The following is a 19,879-nucleotide window of genomic DNA, read 5'->3' on the forward strand; positions in this document are numbered from 1 at the left end:
TGAAAGGTATGCAAACTGTTGTTCTCTGAGAATATCATGGCTTCCAGAAGACTATATTTTCATGGCAGTTTGGGTTACTGACCAAGAACTCAATGTTGTATTTTAGAAGAGCATTTTTATAAAAAAATAATTTTTAGAATTACAGAATACATATTTTGGCAGAGAGACAATTACAGTAATACATAATAAAAGGAAAACCAAATAAATAGTTTTCAAAAGCAAATCAAGATTCATTGTTAGGCAGATAATTTGGATATAATAACAGATTATGCAGGAAAGGATTGTTACAGTTTTCTCAAACAGCTAGTTTTTCAGGGAGGGTTGAAGGATTCTTTGTATCAGTCAGTTTGAAATAATTGAAGTTCCTATCTTTCAGCTGGACAAAACTTTCTTGGTTTATGCAAATCATTAATGTTGAGACAAACTATTTTATATCCTGTCATGTACAAAAAATGTTTATGATAGTGATAAAGTTATGTCATGGCATATATATTTAATGTAACAATATGTTCAGAATTTTTTTCTTGGTTGTTTGTAGAAGGTATGTTTCCTTCCCTCATTTAATTGCAGAGAGAGTGCTCCTGTCTTTGTTTCTAATTCTCAGCAGGTTTTCCATAGTGTCCATGCTTTTTATTTTTCTTAAGATGTGGATTTACTGCCTTAATTAAATATACATTATTTAGTTACATAATCTATGATTTTTTGTTGTGAAGTGAAGAAGCAAAGTGGAAGAGTTTGGCTTCAGAGCAATTCTAGAAAATTAAAGCATTTAAAGTGGGGTGGCAAATATTTCTCATTGGTTGCAAATCATGTGCATAATAAGTATTAAGGGAAATAGAAACATCTTAATATCCATCCTGATGTGGCTCTAATTGTGGCTACTGGGAGTTATAAAACAGTTTCAGAGCTTACTTAGTCCCTAAGCATAGCTGATAGCTATACATAATGTTCATGTTTTATTACTGGTGGCTTAACTTTTTAGCATTACTTGGTTTTGTTTTGCTATATTGTTTTTAACACTTCTTTCAATGTACTGTGCTGATTTTATGAGCATATTGAAATTTAATCGATAATAAAGTTTCTGTAATTCCTCTGCCATACCAGTACTAGTCATAAAAATAAGTATACTCCAAGCATCAATCTACTGAGGCATGTAAATATATTTGCATTGCTCTTGATTATATTTTCTAGATGCATTTGGTTTCATGTTTTTTTATTTGTCTCATTAGATCAAGCAATTGCAGTACTGTCTGCCTGTTTGGAAAGTAACAGTCCCGCTGTTCAGAGAATAGGAGCTGCTTCGCTTTGGGCTTTGCTTCACAACTATCAGAAGGTTAGTATTTAAGAAATCTGTGAAAAAACTGTAATGTTATACTTTTATGCTGTAAACAATACAGTAATCTCTAAGTAAATAATAATAAAGTTTACAGTAGTCATTCTGTTTTATTTTAATTGCGTAGCTGCCGAGGCTGAGAGATTTAAACAACATGGTATAGAAGCAGTTTGTCCTTCATAATTTGTGACTACTTATATAAATGCAGTCTATATGGTGATACAGTTATATTAATTCTAAAAATTCCTACATCTCATGCTCTGATGAATTATTGTAATTTTTTAAACTTTGCTATTAAGGAGTGATCACGCGGGCAAGAAAGCTCATTGTGTTTTGTGTGTTTGTGTGTGCTACAGGCAAAAGTGACTTTGAAGAATCCATCCATAAGGAGAAGAATAGATGAAGCTTATTCTTTAGTGAAGAAAAGTAGGTCTTATTTCTACTTAATGCCAACTCTTAATTTTTCCATCATTAAAGCATTTCAATTTATATCATCACAGTAAGCTTTTGTTGTGCTACAAGTTTTTGAAAGGATACTTTTGTCCCTAAAATCACAATTAGCAATGTGGCTTATGGTTAGGCATCTTATAAATAGAGATGGAGAAAAATGCCTTAGGTGAACACCTTAGATAATTACTAAGGTTAGTTTTCAAGTATAGGTCTGATCATGCTTGCAATAAAAAGCCTTTTCACAGTACAGTTGTGTGAATCTTTAAATCTTAAATTTAGTGATAAGAAAAAATGTTCTTTTAGCAATGACTTTGCCTAACCGTGCTCAGCCTCAGAGCTGAGCCACACAGAGAAGGGATCAGAACAGAGCATTGTTCCCACATTAAAGTATTCTGGCATGGGTTAGTGACATTCTGAAAGCTTCACATTTTTGCTTAAGTAACTGAACATAGCTCTTGTTTGAATGGCTGCACTACAATAGATTCAGCTGAAGAACATTCAGTATGGAAAGTGTTCAAACACTGATCTGGAGCTTCAGTAGCTAATAATGGGTTTATTGGTTGTTAGTCACATCAAGTTAGTCTAATCTTGAAAGGACGTGATAATGTCTTTTTAAGCTAATGAGCTTTACTACTAATTTAAATTGTTCTATGGATGTACTCAAATAGGTTTATTGATTAAGGGGCTTATAATACAAGGTTTCCATAGTATTTGCATAACATATTTGCCACAAACTTTCTCTCTACATTGACCATTGTTGGTATCCTAATAAGGAGGAGGTGTATTTTTCATAGAACATCTCATCATTTTTCCTGTGCTGTCACCCAAATTCATTAATTTTGTGAATGTACTGTTGTTTCAAATTCAGCCATTACTAAGTCAATCCTTAAACATAACAATACAACATTTCATATACTGATAATATATTAACAAGTTTGTATTGTTCCTTACAGCAGAACTACCACGGATCAGAGACTTTGCTACCTTGTTGAATCAACAAGGTAGAAATATGTACCTTTTACAGATTAGCACCTCATAACATTAATCCCCATTTATTTATGTACTGCTAGAGAACATGAAGTCCCAGAGTGAACTACTGATTTTTAATTCAATAAAAATTTACATATCAAAATAAGGAATAGAAAAGATTTTACACAACTGTCATTATTATGGTTTACAGTTCTGTAATATGTCATCAATATTGTCACTAAAACATTCCTGCATTAAGGATCCCAACTAGTCTGTACTTGTAAAGCTTTGATCACTTAACAGTGATAATTGGGCTAAAATGGTAGATTGTTATTCTGAGCACACGTGGGGAAATATTTCAACATGGCTATTGTTATTTTACATTTCCTGCTTTGTCATACCCAAGGGTAAAACCAAAACAGACTTTGCAACATAAAGTAAAAGTATTTGATTTGCTACTCATTAATACAGAGGTTAAGGTCATAAACCAGCATGAATTCTTGCAAAGCATTTAATGCAATCTTTGGAAAAGGAATTTTGCATTAAGAATCAACTAGAAATTCAAATCTTGGGTTTTTTTTCCTTTTAGGTTCTCCCCAGCCAGAAGAAAATGAACTACATGCCTACCATTTAAAATGCTTAGAGAATGTAGTGCAGCTTCTTGATTGTTAATGGTCATCAGTCGACTTCTCATGTTGAAATTGAAAAGCTTGTTCAATGAGAGCCTGAAATTTGAAGAAAGCACTTCTGATTCACAGATTTGTGACAGCAGCAGATTTGCTGTGGAAGAAATTTATGAAGCCTTTGAGGAAGGAGTTCATCTCTTTGAACCAAAGAAATTGCACTGTTTCTGGTTCAAACTGTTTGTACTGTAATCCCAATGGGAAATTATAATTATGCTACTATGTAAAGTATGTACACAGAAGAAGGAATGTACAGGGGAAAAGATTTGAAAAATGGGTAATTTTCTTAAATTATGTATTGAAATTGTTGCTGTAAAGTATTAGAATTTCTGGTTTGGATTGTTCTTAATAAAGGGGTTTTTAACTGAGATCAGCATTTGCTATGAGTGAAGTGGAATTTTTAAAATCGCAGGTGTGCACAGTGTATGCTTATTCAAAAACTGAAAATGTTGGCAATTGTGGTGTGTTACACATATTAGATGCAAAACAGCAAGGTGTGTGTTGTGGTTTTGAAGAAGATTTCAGTTCAAATTGCTGCATGTTTTTTAAGATGCTAACAATTGAAAAAGAGCTCTCAATTGCTGATATTAGAGGTGACAGTTATGTAAACGTAGCAGTTTTTTCAGGATATGGGGTGTGTGCATCCATTTTAGTTAGATTGCAACAATGTAGAAAATATTTGAGTCAAAATCTGTTGGTTTCTAAAGACTTTGAATCTTTTGCTGGGGGCAAATTCTCCCCTCTCTTTCCCCCCCATTATCCAGGCTGTGTTGCCTTTGAAGTGCTACTATGTAACTATTGCTCTAACTTTTTCAGTATTCTATGCTGAAAGAGTTTGAGAAAAAAAATACATTGCTGTCTGAGCACTACTGTTTTTCTGGCTGTGCTTATGGAGTATCTAACAGGGTGTTTTAATTTCCCTCAACACTTAAAGCTTTTATTTTATGTCAGAGTCAGATAGAAGTGAGCTAATTCAAAGCAAAACCCAAATAACATCTCTAAGAATTATAGCAAGGCCATGTCTACCTGTAATTAGTCTTTCCTTCTTAACCAGGTGATGAAAGTATTTTCTGCTGACAGAAGGGATTGTGGTTTATTTGTTTAGCAGTGCTTGTAAATTATATGTGACTTGATATAATTCAGCTGACCATAAGTGTGTTGCTTATGGGTTAAGTCATTACTAGAAATGTAATTATTGGCTGATCTCCCATCCCTCCACCAAACAAAGAGCAAAGATGGACCACCAAAACTTGATTCTTTTCCACTTACTGTATGGTGTAATTACTGTGTTTTGCAAAGCAGTTGTTAAATGCTGTCGTGCTCATCCCATGGTATTTATTGCAGAGCACTCAGCTGCAGGGCAGGAGACAGCTCTGCAAGTCAGCATTTGCTGACTGGGCTTGAAAGTGTGAGGTCTTTTTCCCTCAGACTACCAAGTGCTGAGTCTCTTCAGAGACTTATGTTTCAGCATACTCACCCCAATGATTTTTCTCATAAATCAGTCACTAAGTCAAAATGCAGATTGTTTGCTATTTTTTCTGTTTCAAAAGGACAAAAAATGAGAGTGCTCAATGCCAAATGAATTCTAACAGAAGTAACCACTCCTGCAAGGATGGCAAGATCTCATTCAAAGCATGGATACACGTGGATCTCATGAGGAGAATGAGGACTTCAGTTTCATGACTTCCATGAAGTGCAAGTACAATATAATAAGGCCATAGAAGATCTGCATGCTTGTTTACTATTAAACATTTCTATTTTACTAAGCTGTGCTTGTTCTTGAAGAAACTATTCACATTGAAAAATCTGGGCAAATTGCTAATACATTTGTTACAGTAAGCCTTAGTGCTGTGCTTATCCCAAAATGAGTTATTTTCTCAGTATTCTGCAACAATTTATAGTTGTGGGAAGCAATTGTAGCAATGTCATAAGTAAATACTTATATTTGGTGTTGCTATTCTGGAAAATCAAAACAATTTTTTAACTCTGAGGGCTAAAATCTATATTCATATTGTGAATAAGCTTTCCTCTTTCAAGATTAAGGAAAGGGCTTTATGTCTTTATTTAAAGGACAGCACTTCCTTCCATCAAATTTTCTCTTGAAAACTGGGGGCATAGAGTGGCTGCATCCTGCCTTCCTGCATGTTAACAAAGTGAGTTATAAAATGTAAATGACCCTATATTTCCTATTCACTGGCACTTAGACTACCATAAATAGCCTCACAATAACCTTTAGTCTTAATTAATTTAATGAAAAAAGATTTACATATTTAGACTTCATTCACAGTTAATTTCCAAATTTTAGAGATCCATCTATCTTGAAGGATGGGGTATTTGTCATATTTGTGTTTTCAAAGAAAATTAAACCCTTAAATACCTTCAAATTATAAGAACTGTAAAATAATTTTTTATCTTGGAGAGGAAAGTGCAATTAAAGTGGAGATGGATTTCCTGAATAAGCTACAGAATTTAAAAGGCAATATTCAACTTTCATCTAGTTTCCCTAATAAAAGGCACAGCTATGCAAGCTAGGAGTCTCTTGAAAATCCTTATCCAGGAAAATTCAATTACCATTTGTGCTAACTGCAGATATATCATGCTCTTCCTTGGTTGCTTTATCTTTTATGATAAGCTTGTAATCAAGAAAGAAGTTATTAAATTCAAAAGAGGTAAGGGCATAAAATCCACTAATAATGAGGCTTTCAGATTCTTTTAAGATGGATGTGTCATCCAGTGCATGTTCAAAACTTTCAGAGAAATAATTTTCACTTAAGAGGTATAATATTGTAGATTAGGCTTAAATAATTTCGTTTTGATTGTGTGTGTTCATGCAAATAGAGACATTTAGTCATGACTTACTGATGAAGTTTTCAAACCTTTGAGTAATAGGTTTTCAAGCCTACTTGAAAATCCTCAGGAAAAATACTTCATTTATGAGAAAGGGACTATTTTTTGCTCTTCCAGCAATTAGGACTTACAGATTCTCCTCACTCAGCAACTATGCATCCCTGGATGATGTTTTTCATTGATTCCCCTCCATACCAAACTTGCAAATTACAGCAATTATGGGCTTGTGGCAGCAGTACTGGCCAGACTGGGGAGGGGAGTTTTCTATACTCGAGACTTCAGCCCAGCTTTTTTTAAGGCTTTCCCTTCACAGTAAGGTAGAAGCTGCTGTGACAGCTTCTCAAATCTGCTTTTCCTTCAGAGAAATGTTTTAATGTCTTCTAGGGGAGAAAAAAAAATGGTTAATAGCCACACCAAGATTGCTGTCCACTGGGGAGTCTGAGGCCACTCTGCACTTCACTTGAGCTTTCTTCTGGTTCAATTCTCCAAGGTGGCTCCTAAAGTAATCATTTACAGCTCCACTGCTGAGATAGCAGTCGTGCTGCCATTGCTTTAGGATAGAGAAGGAGTTGTGGTAAATACAATTTCACAACACTGCAGTCCTTGTAGGCTCCTCTTTTGGCTCCTGGGCTGCCCTGTGGAAGATGTGCATTCTACATTTATCACCTCATCATCATCATCTTTTTGTGATTACCTAACCTCATTCAGGACTTCTGTGTGGTCTCTGAGCTTCCTAAGATCTGATTAGTCTCCCTGTGTTGTAACCCATAACGATTTGGCCCCATGACTGAGGGTCAGTGTGTGCCCTCTGGCCTCAGTTCCAGCTATTCTTGGGCACATCTTTATTTTTATAACTGGTCTTTTAGGTAGTAGGAATTTTATAATTAAGTTTGGTATTCAGGATATGTTCCCCTCCACTCCTCCTCCAATCAGCCACCACAGCCTTGAAAAAAAAAAAAAAAAAAAAGAGAAAATGGGAAAATTGGTTGCATTTTCAATGGAAGAGGAGAATTCTTACAGCACCCACTTTCATGCATCTAAAATGGAGTATCAGTCTGTGTTGAATTTACAGCCAGCCTACAGGCTTAGGCTCACAAATGTCCTCATTCCTCATAAACAAAACACATAGACCTGCTTTGAATGGTCAGTCTGGATGTTATGTCATCATTCCAGCTTCTTGATTGCTTGCCAACAGGCCTATAATATAAATCTGTATGTTTTTAGATCCAAGTCCTTAGCATTTACTATGTACATGTAAATATTTGCTGAGCAGAACACAGGATGGCAATTCCCAGTGCTTCACATACAGTAGGTAATACATTATTTAGTTCACATATGTGACTTGCAAATTTCCACTGTTGTTGCAGATGTTTCTTTAAAAAACTCAGTTTTAGTAATGCTTTCTAATTGAGAATATCTTCAGAATACTGACCTGGAGTTGGAATACTAATGAGGTCAGCTGCAACGGGGGGAATGCATTTAAACCCAAATATTCTCCCTCACCAAAATATACTCCACTAACCCTAAGTGGCAGTGCAGAGCTTCAGAGAGACAGAGCAGAACAGGAGACTGGGAGGATGTCAGCCTGTGGCCCTCTATCTTAACATGCTGGGAGTTACAGGATCACCTGTGTCTGTGTTTTAGATCCAGGGGGTAAAAAAATGCATGTTATTGAGAGCTTTCTGGCCAATGTAGCTATGTCTGCTAACCGAGTTTAACAACAAGGTAATAGTTCTTCGGTTTATTTTCAGTGTTATGCTGCATCACAGGCTGCCACTGACTTCAGACACCAGTTAGTTACCTGAATAATAAAAAAAAAACCAACAAAACAAACAAATGAACCCAAAAAATATCTCTTTTGAGAGAATACATTGTCATCTGTCATTGTCACCTTGACATCTAGGTGACTTGACTCTCAACTGGGGCAACACCAATTGAGGTGCAAGCGTCAGCATAGTAGTGCTCATCACATAAATACAAGCTTAGTCTTGTAGGCAAGCTCCAAGTGATTGCACTTCTGAGGTGGATTTCACCAAATCAGGACAAGAAAAATTGTCTTCTTGGTTTCCATTCTAGGACTCTGTAACTGAGGATTTGCAGAAGGACTTTCTCGCATTGCTGTGGCAGCTGGAGAGTGACTCACTCCTTCTCAGCCAGAGTTTTTCTTGCCCATTAGGATATTTTTCCAGAAAGATGTCTTTCACAGTTGAGCAACAGTACCTGAATAAAAACTTTTAGTTGCTTCCAATTAAAACTACTTTATCTGAACTTCAGAGCCTTCCTGAATCTGGAGTTAGGTGAATGGGGGTTGGACTGGATGATCTTCAGAGGTCCCTTCCAACCCTAACAATTTCATGATTCTGTGAGTCCTGTAGATCTACTAACAGGCTTTAGTGCCTGTATGATTAAATGCTCTGCAGTTTCAAAGTTTTCCATAAAATGGCAAATGACTGTGAAGTTTCAAGGGCTAACACAAGCTGCTCTTGCAGGTAGCAGCAGTGTTACTGGAATTCTCATTTTTTCTGAAAGTTTTGGTGAGATTTTTCATCTGTTTGTGTAAATTCAGACATCAGCTGCTCATTAGTCCACAGCTCAGGAGACTGTTCCTTAGAACCTCTGTTGCTGTTGCTTCATGCCTGCAAGATGCACCATTTCCAGCATTAAAAATAAGTTTAAAAAAAGAATATTAAATTCACCTGCATGCTGGTTTCTGACCTAATAACTGCTACTTTCGAGTGAAAAATCTTGCATTGTCCAAAATTATTCTGCAATAATTAAAGGTTGGCAAAGCATCCCTGAAAAAAAATGCTTATTAATACAAGAGAAGGAGTGGAGCCATACAGCAGGAGGTTGCCAGCAGCTGGCACAGCCTGTGGGGAGCTTTTGGGGTTCTCTGCAGCCTGTCGCTGTCTCTCTGTCTCAGGAGATTTATAGGAGAAAAATTCTCTCTGCTCACTTTGGGTGTTTGTTGACAGTAATTTGCCATTGTATTTTTTCTATTTATTACATTTATCATATAATGACAACAATCCTCCCTCTCTATTTTGAATAAAACATTTTTACACAGTTTTATGGGGCAATATGATTGAGTTGTCACAAGAACACCCTAAATACTGTTTTTAAAGCTAACTTTCTTAGCTACATAAATTTTCATACTGTAAAAATAAAATTATAAAAAAAAATGTAGCGCAGCAATGGATTATAAGGTTTTGTATTCTTCTATGAGTATTACTGAGTCTCTATGTGGTTAAACATGCAGTTTAACATTGTGAGATTTCTCCAATATGCTTTTCAAAATATAATATGACAGTGTGAGTGGAATTATTTTTTTTTGGAAGAAACAACAACTGATTTTAAGAAGCAAATGACCATAAAAATCAATAGAAAAATCTAATTTTAGGTGGTGTTCGACTAGGTCCCAGCAGGGGAAACATTATTGTATGGACAAAGTCACTAGGGAATATAACAGGAATTGAGGTCAAAATGTAATCACTCAGAACACAGCTCTTTGGGGTGGATTATTTTATTCTCTCTCTGAACTGAAATACCTTCTAATGGTAACAAATCTCCTTATCCTGTGCTGGGAGTGTATTTGCCATAATGTATTAGAAGAAAGATCCTTAACAGCCTACGCACTTTTTCATATGATTATCAAAAATGTTCCGTGCTTTCTCTCCAACGTGCTGGAATAACTTTCTTTTCAGTTAGAGACAAAATGGCCACTTGGAAGGAGTGGTAGGTGGTAAGTGCTAAACTAAGGCTTTGAAATCTAACTAAAACTGAACATTTAAAGAAACAGAAAAGAAGAAGTAAGGGAGACAAAGAGAGAAAAAGAAACATTAAAACAGGTAAAATAGCCTGGTACTGGAGAAAATCAGTTCAAAGGGGCATAGCTATAAACACCTGTAAAAACAGCAGTTCACTGTGCTATCATTGCTTCCCTGAATTTCAATTATTTAATCTTTACTGTCCTTTTTTTTTTGTGTGTGTTTAGCAACAACTTAAGAGATGTTCCACTGCTGCTGTTCTATAAACTTTTGTTGCCTCTTATTCTAAGAATGCCAGTTTTGTCCCAACCCCTTGAATGTCGCATCTTTTTATACCAATGTGGTTATAGTAAGTTAAGGTGGGTTTTTTTAGGACCAGTGTAACATTATTAATAGTGACACTTGTAAGAGCCTAAATGAGAGATGTGAGACTCCAGGCGGCTCTTCAAAATGCAGTTTATTCCATCCAAGATGTTACAGTGGTCCAGGGTCATGGGTGACAGAGCCTGTGCCTTCAGCTGTCAGCTCCAGCTGCAGGCAGGCCTGGAGACCCTTTGGTTTTGGTTACATTGCATTATAGACTTTTCTTTGCTTAGCATCTTAATACAGGAGAACCAATCTATACCTTAACTATTATCTACAGCCTATCATAACTACTATAATTACCATATTCATGTAACTATTCTAAAGTTAGTATATTACAGTTTAACCTAGAAGTTGTTTTTCAGTTTTCTTGCAGTGGAAAATTCTGAGATCTTTTTTCTACTTGCCACATTTGCTGACTTGTTTGCCTGTGCTATCCTTCTGCTTGGTAGAAACATCTTGTTTGGGGTGGGTTTATCCTTTGCTCTAGGTCAAAAACCCCATCTAACTAACACACCCTTTGCCTTCTTGGTTATCCAGTAAGACTGGCTCAGGAATTCTTTTCTTCTATATCAAAACTTGCTTCCATCTCTATTCCTTCATCAGACTCTACATTTAAAATCTTTCTGTCATGCATACATATCTGTGAGACTTACTTGTCAAACTTTCATCCTTCCCAACAGACACTCTTACAAACGCACCACAAAGAGGTGACTGCCATGTGTGTGTTCAGCTTCTCATACATGAATGAAACAGTGAGCCAGGCTGGCTCCTCATGGCTGGTTCTGTCTTGTCGTGAGTGCATGTTATTGCTGCATTCCAAAGGAGTTCATTTCTTCATACAGAAACCCCCCCTCCCCCACCAAAAGAAGTATAATCTATGTTTTGGTGAAGTCATTGGAAATTCTTACTTGTTAATGTTAAGGGTAAGATTTTTTTAGTTTCATTTAATTTTGATTCCTGGGATTTTCCTTGCATATATCAGTACACCTACCATGACAGCCTTTTTCAAATGCAGTAGAAGGTCATGTAAGCGTCAGAAATTTCTGTTAGCAGAAGTAATTAACACTGTCAAAATCATTTCAGAAAAGCAAACGGAGCTATTTAAGATGCTTTTAATGCTACCCATCCTGTACTAAGAAAGACTAATAACAGAATGCCAGAAAATTGTGTCTGTGTTCTCGGAAGTACTTATTCACCATTTGCAGAATTCATTCAGCAGCCATTTTCTATATATTATTTTATATGTATATATTTGAAGCAGTAGAATTTCTGCTTCACTGAAAGGGGGACACATATGCATTCGTCTCAGGCTTGGTAAAAAATGCAGTTGATTCAGTTGTGTAAAAAAAGGTCCATGGAGACTGAGAAATAATGTCCAAGAAATATAATTTACTGTTATCTACAACAGAAACAACAAAAACAGTGCAGAAAACTTTCAATCCCAAGAATCCAGGAAAAAAATTCAGCTATAAAAGTACAATGTATCTTTCATTTTATGTTTTGAAAAATAATAAAACAAAATAGCAATTCTGTATAGTCACATTTCCCATTACAAAAGAGATATGGTTTGCAATGGATACAAACACTGATGCAAGTAAGCTGAAAAATGCAATTTTGATCTTGGACCTCTGGATCCGGGATGTTAATTTGAATGAACCAAATACCTGAATATGTGTGAGTAACAGCCCACCATGTGCATGAATAGCCCTCTCCCATAAGATATTTAGGAGTTAACTGCCTGCTAAGTCAAGGTCTCTGGTTATTTCTGATCAAACTAAATGCAGACAACCAGCTCTTTAAAACTATCCTAGCAAGGTTTACCTCAGATAATCTGTTGAAATTCCTGTCTGTCTAATGCATCAGATTATTCTGGTAAGCCTTTGAACACTCACACATCATAAATTCAGATCACGACCTTTTAAAAAAAATCTCTTTCACTTTAATAAAAAAAAAAAAAAAACACACACACAAAATCCACTAAAAATAGAAAGATGAAATTGTACAAAAAGAAAGATCTGCAGTTTTTCCACTTTGAGTGATTCAAAAGCACAGAATCATTTAGGCTGGAGAATACCTCAAAATAACCAAGCCCAACCTCTGACCCGTCACCACGCTGTCGATTAGACCATGGCAAGTGCCATGTCCAGCCAGTTCTTGAACACTTCCTGAGATGGTGACTCCACCACTTCCCTGGGCCATCTGTTCCAATGCTTAACAAGCTTTTCAATGAAGAAATTCTTCCTAATATCCAACCTGAACCTCCCCTGGTGCAGTTTGAGGCCATGTCCTCTCATCCTGTCACTTGTTACCTGGGAGAAGGGGACGACCCCCACCTGGCTACATCCTCCTTTCAGGCAGCTGTAGGAAGTGATAAGGTCTCCCCTGAGCCTCCTTTCCTCCAGGATAAACACACACAGCTCTCTCAGCCTCTCCTTGTTTGGTTTAGTCTCTGGAAGTCCTGTGTGTTGTATTTAAACTGACAGGGGCTTCACACATGATTTTGACTTAGGGGAATTCAATTCAACCATCAAAATAAGAACATAATACATTTGACTGATGGCAGCATCAATATGTTAGGATAGTTATGTTGGGATAGTTGATAAGCACTTTTTGAGCAGAGATGCTACTTCACAGGCATTTTATGATTCCTATGGATCGTAGAAGTAATTTCAAAAAAAATCTGTCGCAGATCAGTGCCTCTTGTTATGAACATACCAATGAAACAAAAGATCTATGCAGTCACAGTAATTCAATTTAAAAGTTAAATCTGCCTAAAATAACTTGTGATGATTTTTCAAGGGGTGCTCTGAAGCCCTATAGCTGTAATTAAACTTTCAGCTTCTTAGAAATCGGTGAACAAAATTACAGGCTAAATTTTGGAAAATCAAGAAAAATCTCTGATATTCCTTCTCAAACTGAAGACACTAATTGAGCATATGACTCACCACAGCTTTATGTCAGTATAAATATCATTGATTTCTTTGGAACTACATTAGCATAAAACAGATGTAATGTGTTGCAGTGGATAAGGCAGGAGTTTATGGCAAAATTATGCTACTTCTACTAAAACAAATGATTGCAGCAGATATTCCTTGGCTCCGTTTATTCACAGTTGACTGTGATACCTTTCTTGCAAAAGCTCTACTGTTTTGTTTGGCTTTGTCTAAACAAATGAAGTTCTGCAAAGCAACAACATGCATAAGAAATATCTGTTCTGGATTTTAGTAGGAAAGGAAATTTTACTTGAGAATTGTTATTTAGCAATGTTTTGGGGGTGGAAAGATAAAGAAAAAGCCCAAACTAAAGCCAAAAATATCTAGTTTAATTCATTACGATACAACAGAATTTTGATTTCTTCTTTAGATTTTGTTGGGTTTTTTTTTTTCATTTCATTGCATACATAAAGATTTGGTAGGATATAGTTGTTTTTACATACTTTCTGTGTTGTTCTTAAACCCTTTCCAAGGTTTAGATTGGGCAGCATTTAGTTCATGATTCATTCAAAAGTTTCCTAGCAAATGTTTTTTTGTTTTCTGTTTTGAATATCTCTAAGTAGGACAGTTTTAGGAGAAGAGTTCACTTGTTTGTTCTGAAGAATGCCTTTTTCAAGGAGTGGTTTGAGTGGTTGGTTTTGTACCTCTTTCAACACTTAAAGCTAGTCCAAGATGAAAAAGTGGAAAAGAAAGAAGTGGCCATACATTCTGCCAGGGCATTTGTCTGGAAACCAGGATATTTGTGTTTGGCAACTGGTGTTTGGGGCGGTCTTATTTGCTTTTCATTTTCTTTTTGTGTGTGGGTTTGTGTGCGTAGAGGGGAGATTTTAGATAGCATTGCCTTCTTGAGTTGATCTTGTAGGGAGATGGGCACTATCAGAAAATGATTAACTGTCACTTTGCTGTTTGCCAAGCTTCTTCCCAATAAAGATCCACAAAAAAGGCTTAAGAAAAAGAAGATGCAAGAGATAACTTTGCTAGAAAGGTAACTTGTCAGGTCCTGGATGCATCAACAAAAAAGAGTTAAGGATGCCATATAGGAAAGATGCATTTTTTGCTCTCTTTAACTTTCTGCCTCAATTTTGAAGGCCATTTAAAAACTCATAAGCTTCTTTGCCTTATAAAAGTTTGAGGTCTTTCTTGGAGAAATTTTTGAGCTGACAACATCCTATAATTAAGGACAGCCTCAACCTTAAGTGAACTGCCTCGGCAGGAAGTTTTCACATTCAGGCTGTGTTTGAGGGCATTGTTTAGGAAACAGCTCTGTAAGCCTCTGCCAGAAAGAGAAAAAAAATCCAGCAACATTCATTTCCTTAAACAGACCTTTAACAGGGTTTTTTAGCAGCACGATGGACATAGAAATAAGAGTTGAACTAGGAAAAGAATAATTCAGGAAAAATAATAGGTGTACAAAGATGGCTGTACTCTGAAACAGAAAGTTATTTCCTGTACCAAAACCAGATTTTTGTGAGAACCTTGAAGTCTTTCTGCTTTGATTTTTCTTTCATTAAAATTAAACTTTCATGTCTCTGCAAAAAACATCACTTTTTGCAAACTAATAAAATGAAAGATTTCATCAAGAATACAAAAATTCAAGTGAAAGAAATAAACATAGTCAACTACACAGAATTAGTACATTAAATACTTGAGACCCAAAAGTACTTTACTTTCTTTTGTGAATTAGGTTTTTTCATGTTTTTCAAATGTTTTCTTTCATATTATAACTGGATAGAAATTCTTAGATGACTTGTCAATAGATTTTAAATAAAAATCCAGTAGTATCTTCCTATTAAAAAATAGAAAAGTTCATAAAATGCTTCTAAGGAAATTTCTGATACCTTATTGACCTAATCAGTAGCAAATATTTACAGCCAAGATCATTGAAGAGAAAAGGCTTAGACTGAAGAAAAAAGAGTTGTGATAATTTTTAACATTAGACAATCATGTAAATAAAAATATAAACAAAATAAATTAAGAGGATATTTTATTTGTTTGATTTGTTGGGATTTTCTGTCTCTTTTCTAAGTAGATCAACTTGGCTTTGTTAATTGTCTTCACAAGTATCTTCACTTTTCCATCCTATTTTTCACTATTGTTTTATATAAACGCAGAAGAATAATCTGAATGGCTGCTTTAAAGGTTTCCCCTTCACACTCAGACACATGAACTTCCCTCAAGTTCGACAAGTCCTCACGGGCAGACACTGCGGCCATGAACACATCAAAGGAATGTTACTTACACATTGAATTTGAAAGTTCCATGAACTTCCTTATCTCCCACCAACACTCCTTTCACTCGAGAATTGGCAGCCGTAGTGCTTCACGGTGTTCAAAAATTGCTCAGCAGTGGTGCTTCTTCCACTGCTCAAATCAGATGTTTATACCATTGGTACATCTCACCATTAGCCACCTTCACTAAATGTATCTTTACAGGTTCAGAAGACACTCATTACACACATATAATCTCCCTGAAAAAGCTGTGAAAATGCTCTTCTCTTAGTGCCCTCTAACCTTGACATCACAGTGCCATAGCTTAACCCCATCCCGGAGCTCATCCCCACACAACCACTTCCTCACTCCCCAGCCAGTGGGATCAGGGAGAGAATTGGAAGGGTAGAAAAGCTGGAAAACTCATGGATTGAGATTAGAGAGTTTTATAGGAAAAGCAACAGATGTGTATGTGAGCAAAGGAAATCAAGGAGTCCATTCCCCACTTCCCATAGCAGGCGTGTTCAGCCATCTCCAGGTGCACTGGGTCTGGCTGAGATGGAGGCAGTTCTTCCATAGCAGCCCTCACAGTGCTCTGAGGGACTGAGGGTGCCTCCACCCACCAAACCACACCCTCTGGACAGATCCCTGGGGATACCTGGAACTGTGAGCTCCCTGCCATGACAGGAACTAGAGGTGCCATAAAGGTGCTGCTATTGTCTGAGTGCTACCTCAGACCTAGGGGGAGGCGCACTGGTGAGCGTTTGCGCGTGAATTGCTCGCCTCTCTTGTACACTTTTGTTATTAATATTGTTACTGCTACTGTTTGTGTTCTTATCTCATTGCTGGTTCCAGTAAACTGTTCTTATCTCAACCTGTGATCTTTACCTCTTGTGCCTCCAATTCTCTCCAGCCCAATGCAGGGGAGGGGGGGTATGAGAACACTAAATTGGAGAACACATTCCTAAACCACAACACTGACACATTGAGGTACTTATTCAGTGTTATGTTATGATGAATAGCAAAAAATATAAGTAATTTTCCAGTTTCAAAAATGCAGAAGAATCTACATTTATTTAAGATTCCTGAATTCATATCTTCTTGCAAATGTGTGTGGGGTTTTTTTTGTTGAACTATATTATCATAAAACTATGATTTATATAACATTACCTCTTGCAGGCCAGTATGTTTAGGAATAAAAAAATTATTGAGAAGTTGAGCAGGTAGATTCTATTTCTTTATTTTTCTACATTTGGAAAAGTCTTTAAGATTCAATTTTTTCCCTCTCTGAATCATCTTTTTCAAGATATCCCCAAAATGTGACCATATTTAATTTACAAATATTTTCTTTCTCTTTGTAGGAATGTTTTTTGTCCATTTAACTTGTCCTTTGAGATGAAAGAATACATACTGAAGAATCCTATCCCTTATGTTACTGAATAAGGCATGCCTATAGGTTAATCCTGTTTGGGGTGTTTGATTGTTCAATTAAATTAGGTGCAGAATAGGAAAAGGCACATTGAATTATTGTGCCTTTATCCATCTGTACCACTCAGCCATCCCACTTAAAAGAACAGAGAATGCTGCATGGAAAAATATTTTTCTTGACTGTGGACCCTTATCCATAGAGAAAAAGTAACATCCCTTGTCACTGAATTTTTGCTCTGGATTAGTTAACCTGGCTTCTGCAGGGTCAGAGCTAAACTACAGGGGTGCTCACAGCAGGTGTGAAATTGCTAAATCCTCCCTCCTCCCAGCCCAGTCGCTTCATTACCTTCACTGAAAAGTCAGTGCAACTAAAGAGCTTTTTAGCCCTGGCCATTTTCCAGTTGGTCATATTTGCTGGTAAAGAAATGGTAGCTGGGGTGGTTTGTTCCCCTTCTGGGTGTCTCCTACTTCACTGCACTGCCACACTCAAGGCCTTTCTTTCTGGTGGTAACATTCTTCTGCAAGAATATTCACCACTCTTTCTGCATTATTGCTACAGGCCTATCTGTTAAATCTTAAATACTAATGAATCATTAAAAAGGGTATTAACATATTTGCTGGCCTTATATGTGTGTCTTATTCTTCACAGTTTTATAGCAATTTCTATTAAAAACCTCATTACAGAGATTATTGTGACATGCTTTGAAACAGCAACATTCATTACATATTATCTATGTACTGGAATTTGGGAAATTAATGCACCAGGAAATGAAATGACTCACCCAGGGTCTCTGAAGATATATGTTGAACTCGTGATTAAAATCCAAGCTGTAGATCTGCATTGTGTTTGCTGCACAATCTTTTTTGCTGTTTCTCTTTTTTTCTTTAAACCACATCAGTTTTACATTTAGCTGGAAAATTCCTTTGTGCTGCTTCTGTTGTCAAACAATAATTGGCATTTAGCCAATTACTTTAGTTAAACGTGGCTTGTTTGTGAGCATTCCCTCCTTCTACTTGGGAGTTCAAAGCATGGAGAGAAAATGGGATAACTGGGAAAGAAGAGCCAGGCTGTGGGGAAGGATGGGCAGAGAAATGGAGAGGCAGAGACCAAAGAACTGTTCAGGTGATGGATTGACTGTGAGATGTGCTGCTGCTGCTGCTGTTGTGAGTCTTGTATCCACAAATGGTCAGAGTGACGTGGATTTTCCAGCCTTTCTGTTTGGGTGGGGTAGGGAGAAAAGAGGATTAGAGGTAAGGGAGGAACGAAGAGAAGCTGTGAGACAGCTGCACATTGGGTTTTTCCTTACATTACCCACTCTGGTGTGTCCACTGCCCAGGTGGAGATGGTAAATACTTATTTTCACAGGCTACACCCTTTGTAAAAATACGATGTTTTATGTGTCTGCTTCCAAACTGTATGAGTGGAATCAGCTCTCACAGTGCCTACAGCTTTCTGATTTGTGTCTTGCAGATGTGTTGCCCTTGTCTCGCCAGGGGACTTGTAATGGCATCTAGAGGGGATTTCAATTGCAGCCTTTAGTGGGGAGACCCAGCAATCCCCTGGTTACAGGGTATTTTTTTATCAGGTATGATGAGGGATCCTGTCCTTGGGGACAGCTGCCCAAGAATTCTTGACATTTTCAGTAATTTTGTCTGTTGTAGAGCAAATAAATGTCCTTAGACATCAACATATCATCAATACTTAGTCATCATAAGGAGTTAGAAATTTATTTCTTAACTTCTGTTTTCCTTTCAATGCCAGATGGAGAGAAATGAACAAGAAATTCAGAGCAATAAAATTGCAATTTTCTATATAGACAGATAAGTGAAGAATAATTTTCATTTAAGGGAATATGTCTTCATTTTGGAGATATCCTGAATATATCTTAGCTTTGGTTTGAGGAAACAGATGTGTGGAAAAAATTCATTTGTAATAATAATCGTAAAGAAATTAACATATGCTTATATTTTTCATTCCACTTTAGATTTTGTGGAACACCACTCATCTGTAAACTACTATATGCACATGTATTATTGCATAAAGAATAATATTTCAGGTTAGAGATGTACTTTCTTTTTTTTTGCCTCTTCTGCATCTGCAATGTGAGAACTGCTAGGCAGAAGGTTGAAGATTTAAATGTGAGATCCATATAGTTCCAATGTAGCAGATTTAAAGTCTGTAATGCCACAGAGCATCCAGGAATCTGACCAATTTGACTCATAAATCCTTTCAAATACAAAATCTGCACTATAGTATCTCAAGCTTCCCATTTCCTGCTTTTCTTATCAGTAATGCTTCTGTGTTTCCTGAGACAAGCTAAATGTAAGTTAATCTTTTGATCTGTTTGAAAAGATAACTTTGTCATGCAAATAAAATGAGGCTCAGTCTCCAGTTCTATTCTCATCCATTTAGATTTTTATACTGAGCATCAGAGGAACTACTGACTATCTCGGTGTATCTTGTGAATCCAGATTTTGGATTGCCCATGACAATTTCAATTGCTCAATTAAAATGTCAGTAAGTATTACTCTTAGGAAACAGGAAACTGCTTTAAAAAAATTGTGTCCTATCATAAAACTTTCTTAATCCCCAAAGCCTGCACGGCTGCGAAGTTCCTGTACTTGAGAAAATTCCCAAAATATCGAAGTAGCAATAAAAACAATATACAAATGAAGAAACAAAGTCTGTAAAAATTTTAATAAGGTGGTTGTGTTTAAAATAATTTGGAAAACTAAGCTCATGAGTATAACAAAATATTTTGCATAAAATACTTTTCTGTATTTTAAGAATTTTTTTTTTATTTGTAACATATCTGGTGAATCTGTGAGTGTGGTG

The 19,879-nt window shown here is 36.4% G+C and overlaps 1 protein-coding gene across 2 annotated transcripts in view; it reads left to right on the top strand.

Moving 5' to 3' along the window:
• The window catches only part of RTTN (rotatin), a 79,545-nt gene extending 75,742 nt beyond the window's left edge, over nt 1-3,803 (top strand). For both annotated transcript variants that reach the window (XM_077183792.1, XM_077183801.1), the window contains 3 exons: nt 1,230-1,333; nt 1,690-1,759; nt 3,342-3,803. In XM_077183792.1, the coding sequence (XP_077039907.1) occupies nt 1,230-1,333; nt 1,690-1,759; nt 3,342-3,424 (257 nt within the window). In that variant the 3' untranslated portion in view covers nt 3,425-3,803. The remainder of the gene's footprint in view (nt 1-1,229; nt 1,334-1,689; nt 1,760-3,341) is intronic.
• Nucleotides 3,804-19,879: the final 16,076 nt, after the last annotated feature.

Source organism: Agelaius phoeniceus, chromosome 1 (assembly GCF_051311805.1).
Source record: "Agelaius phoeniceus isolate bAgePho1 chromosome 1, bAgePho1.hap1, whole genome shotgun sequence".
NCBI classification, from domain to species: domain Eukaryota; kingdom Metazoa; phylum Chordata; class Aves; order Passeriformes; family Icteridae; genus Agelaius; species Agelaius phoeniceus.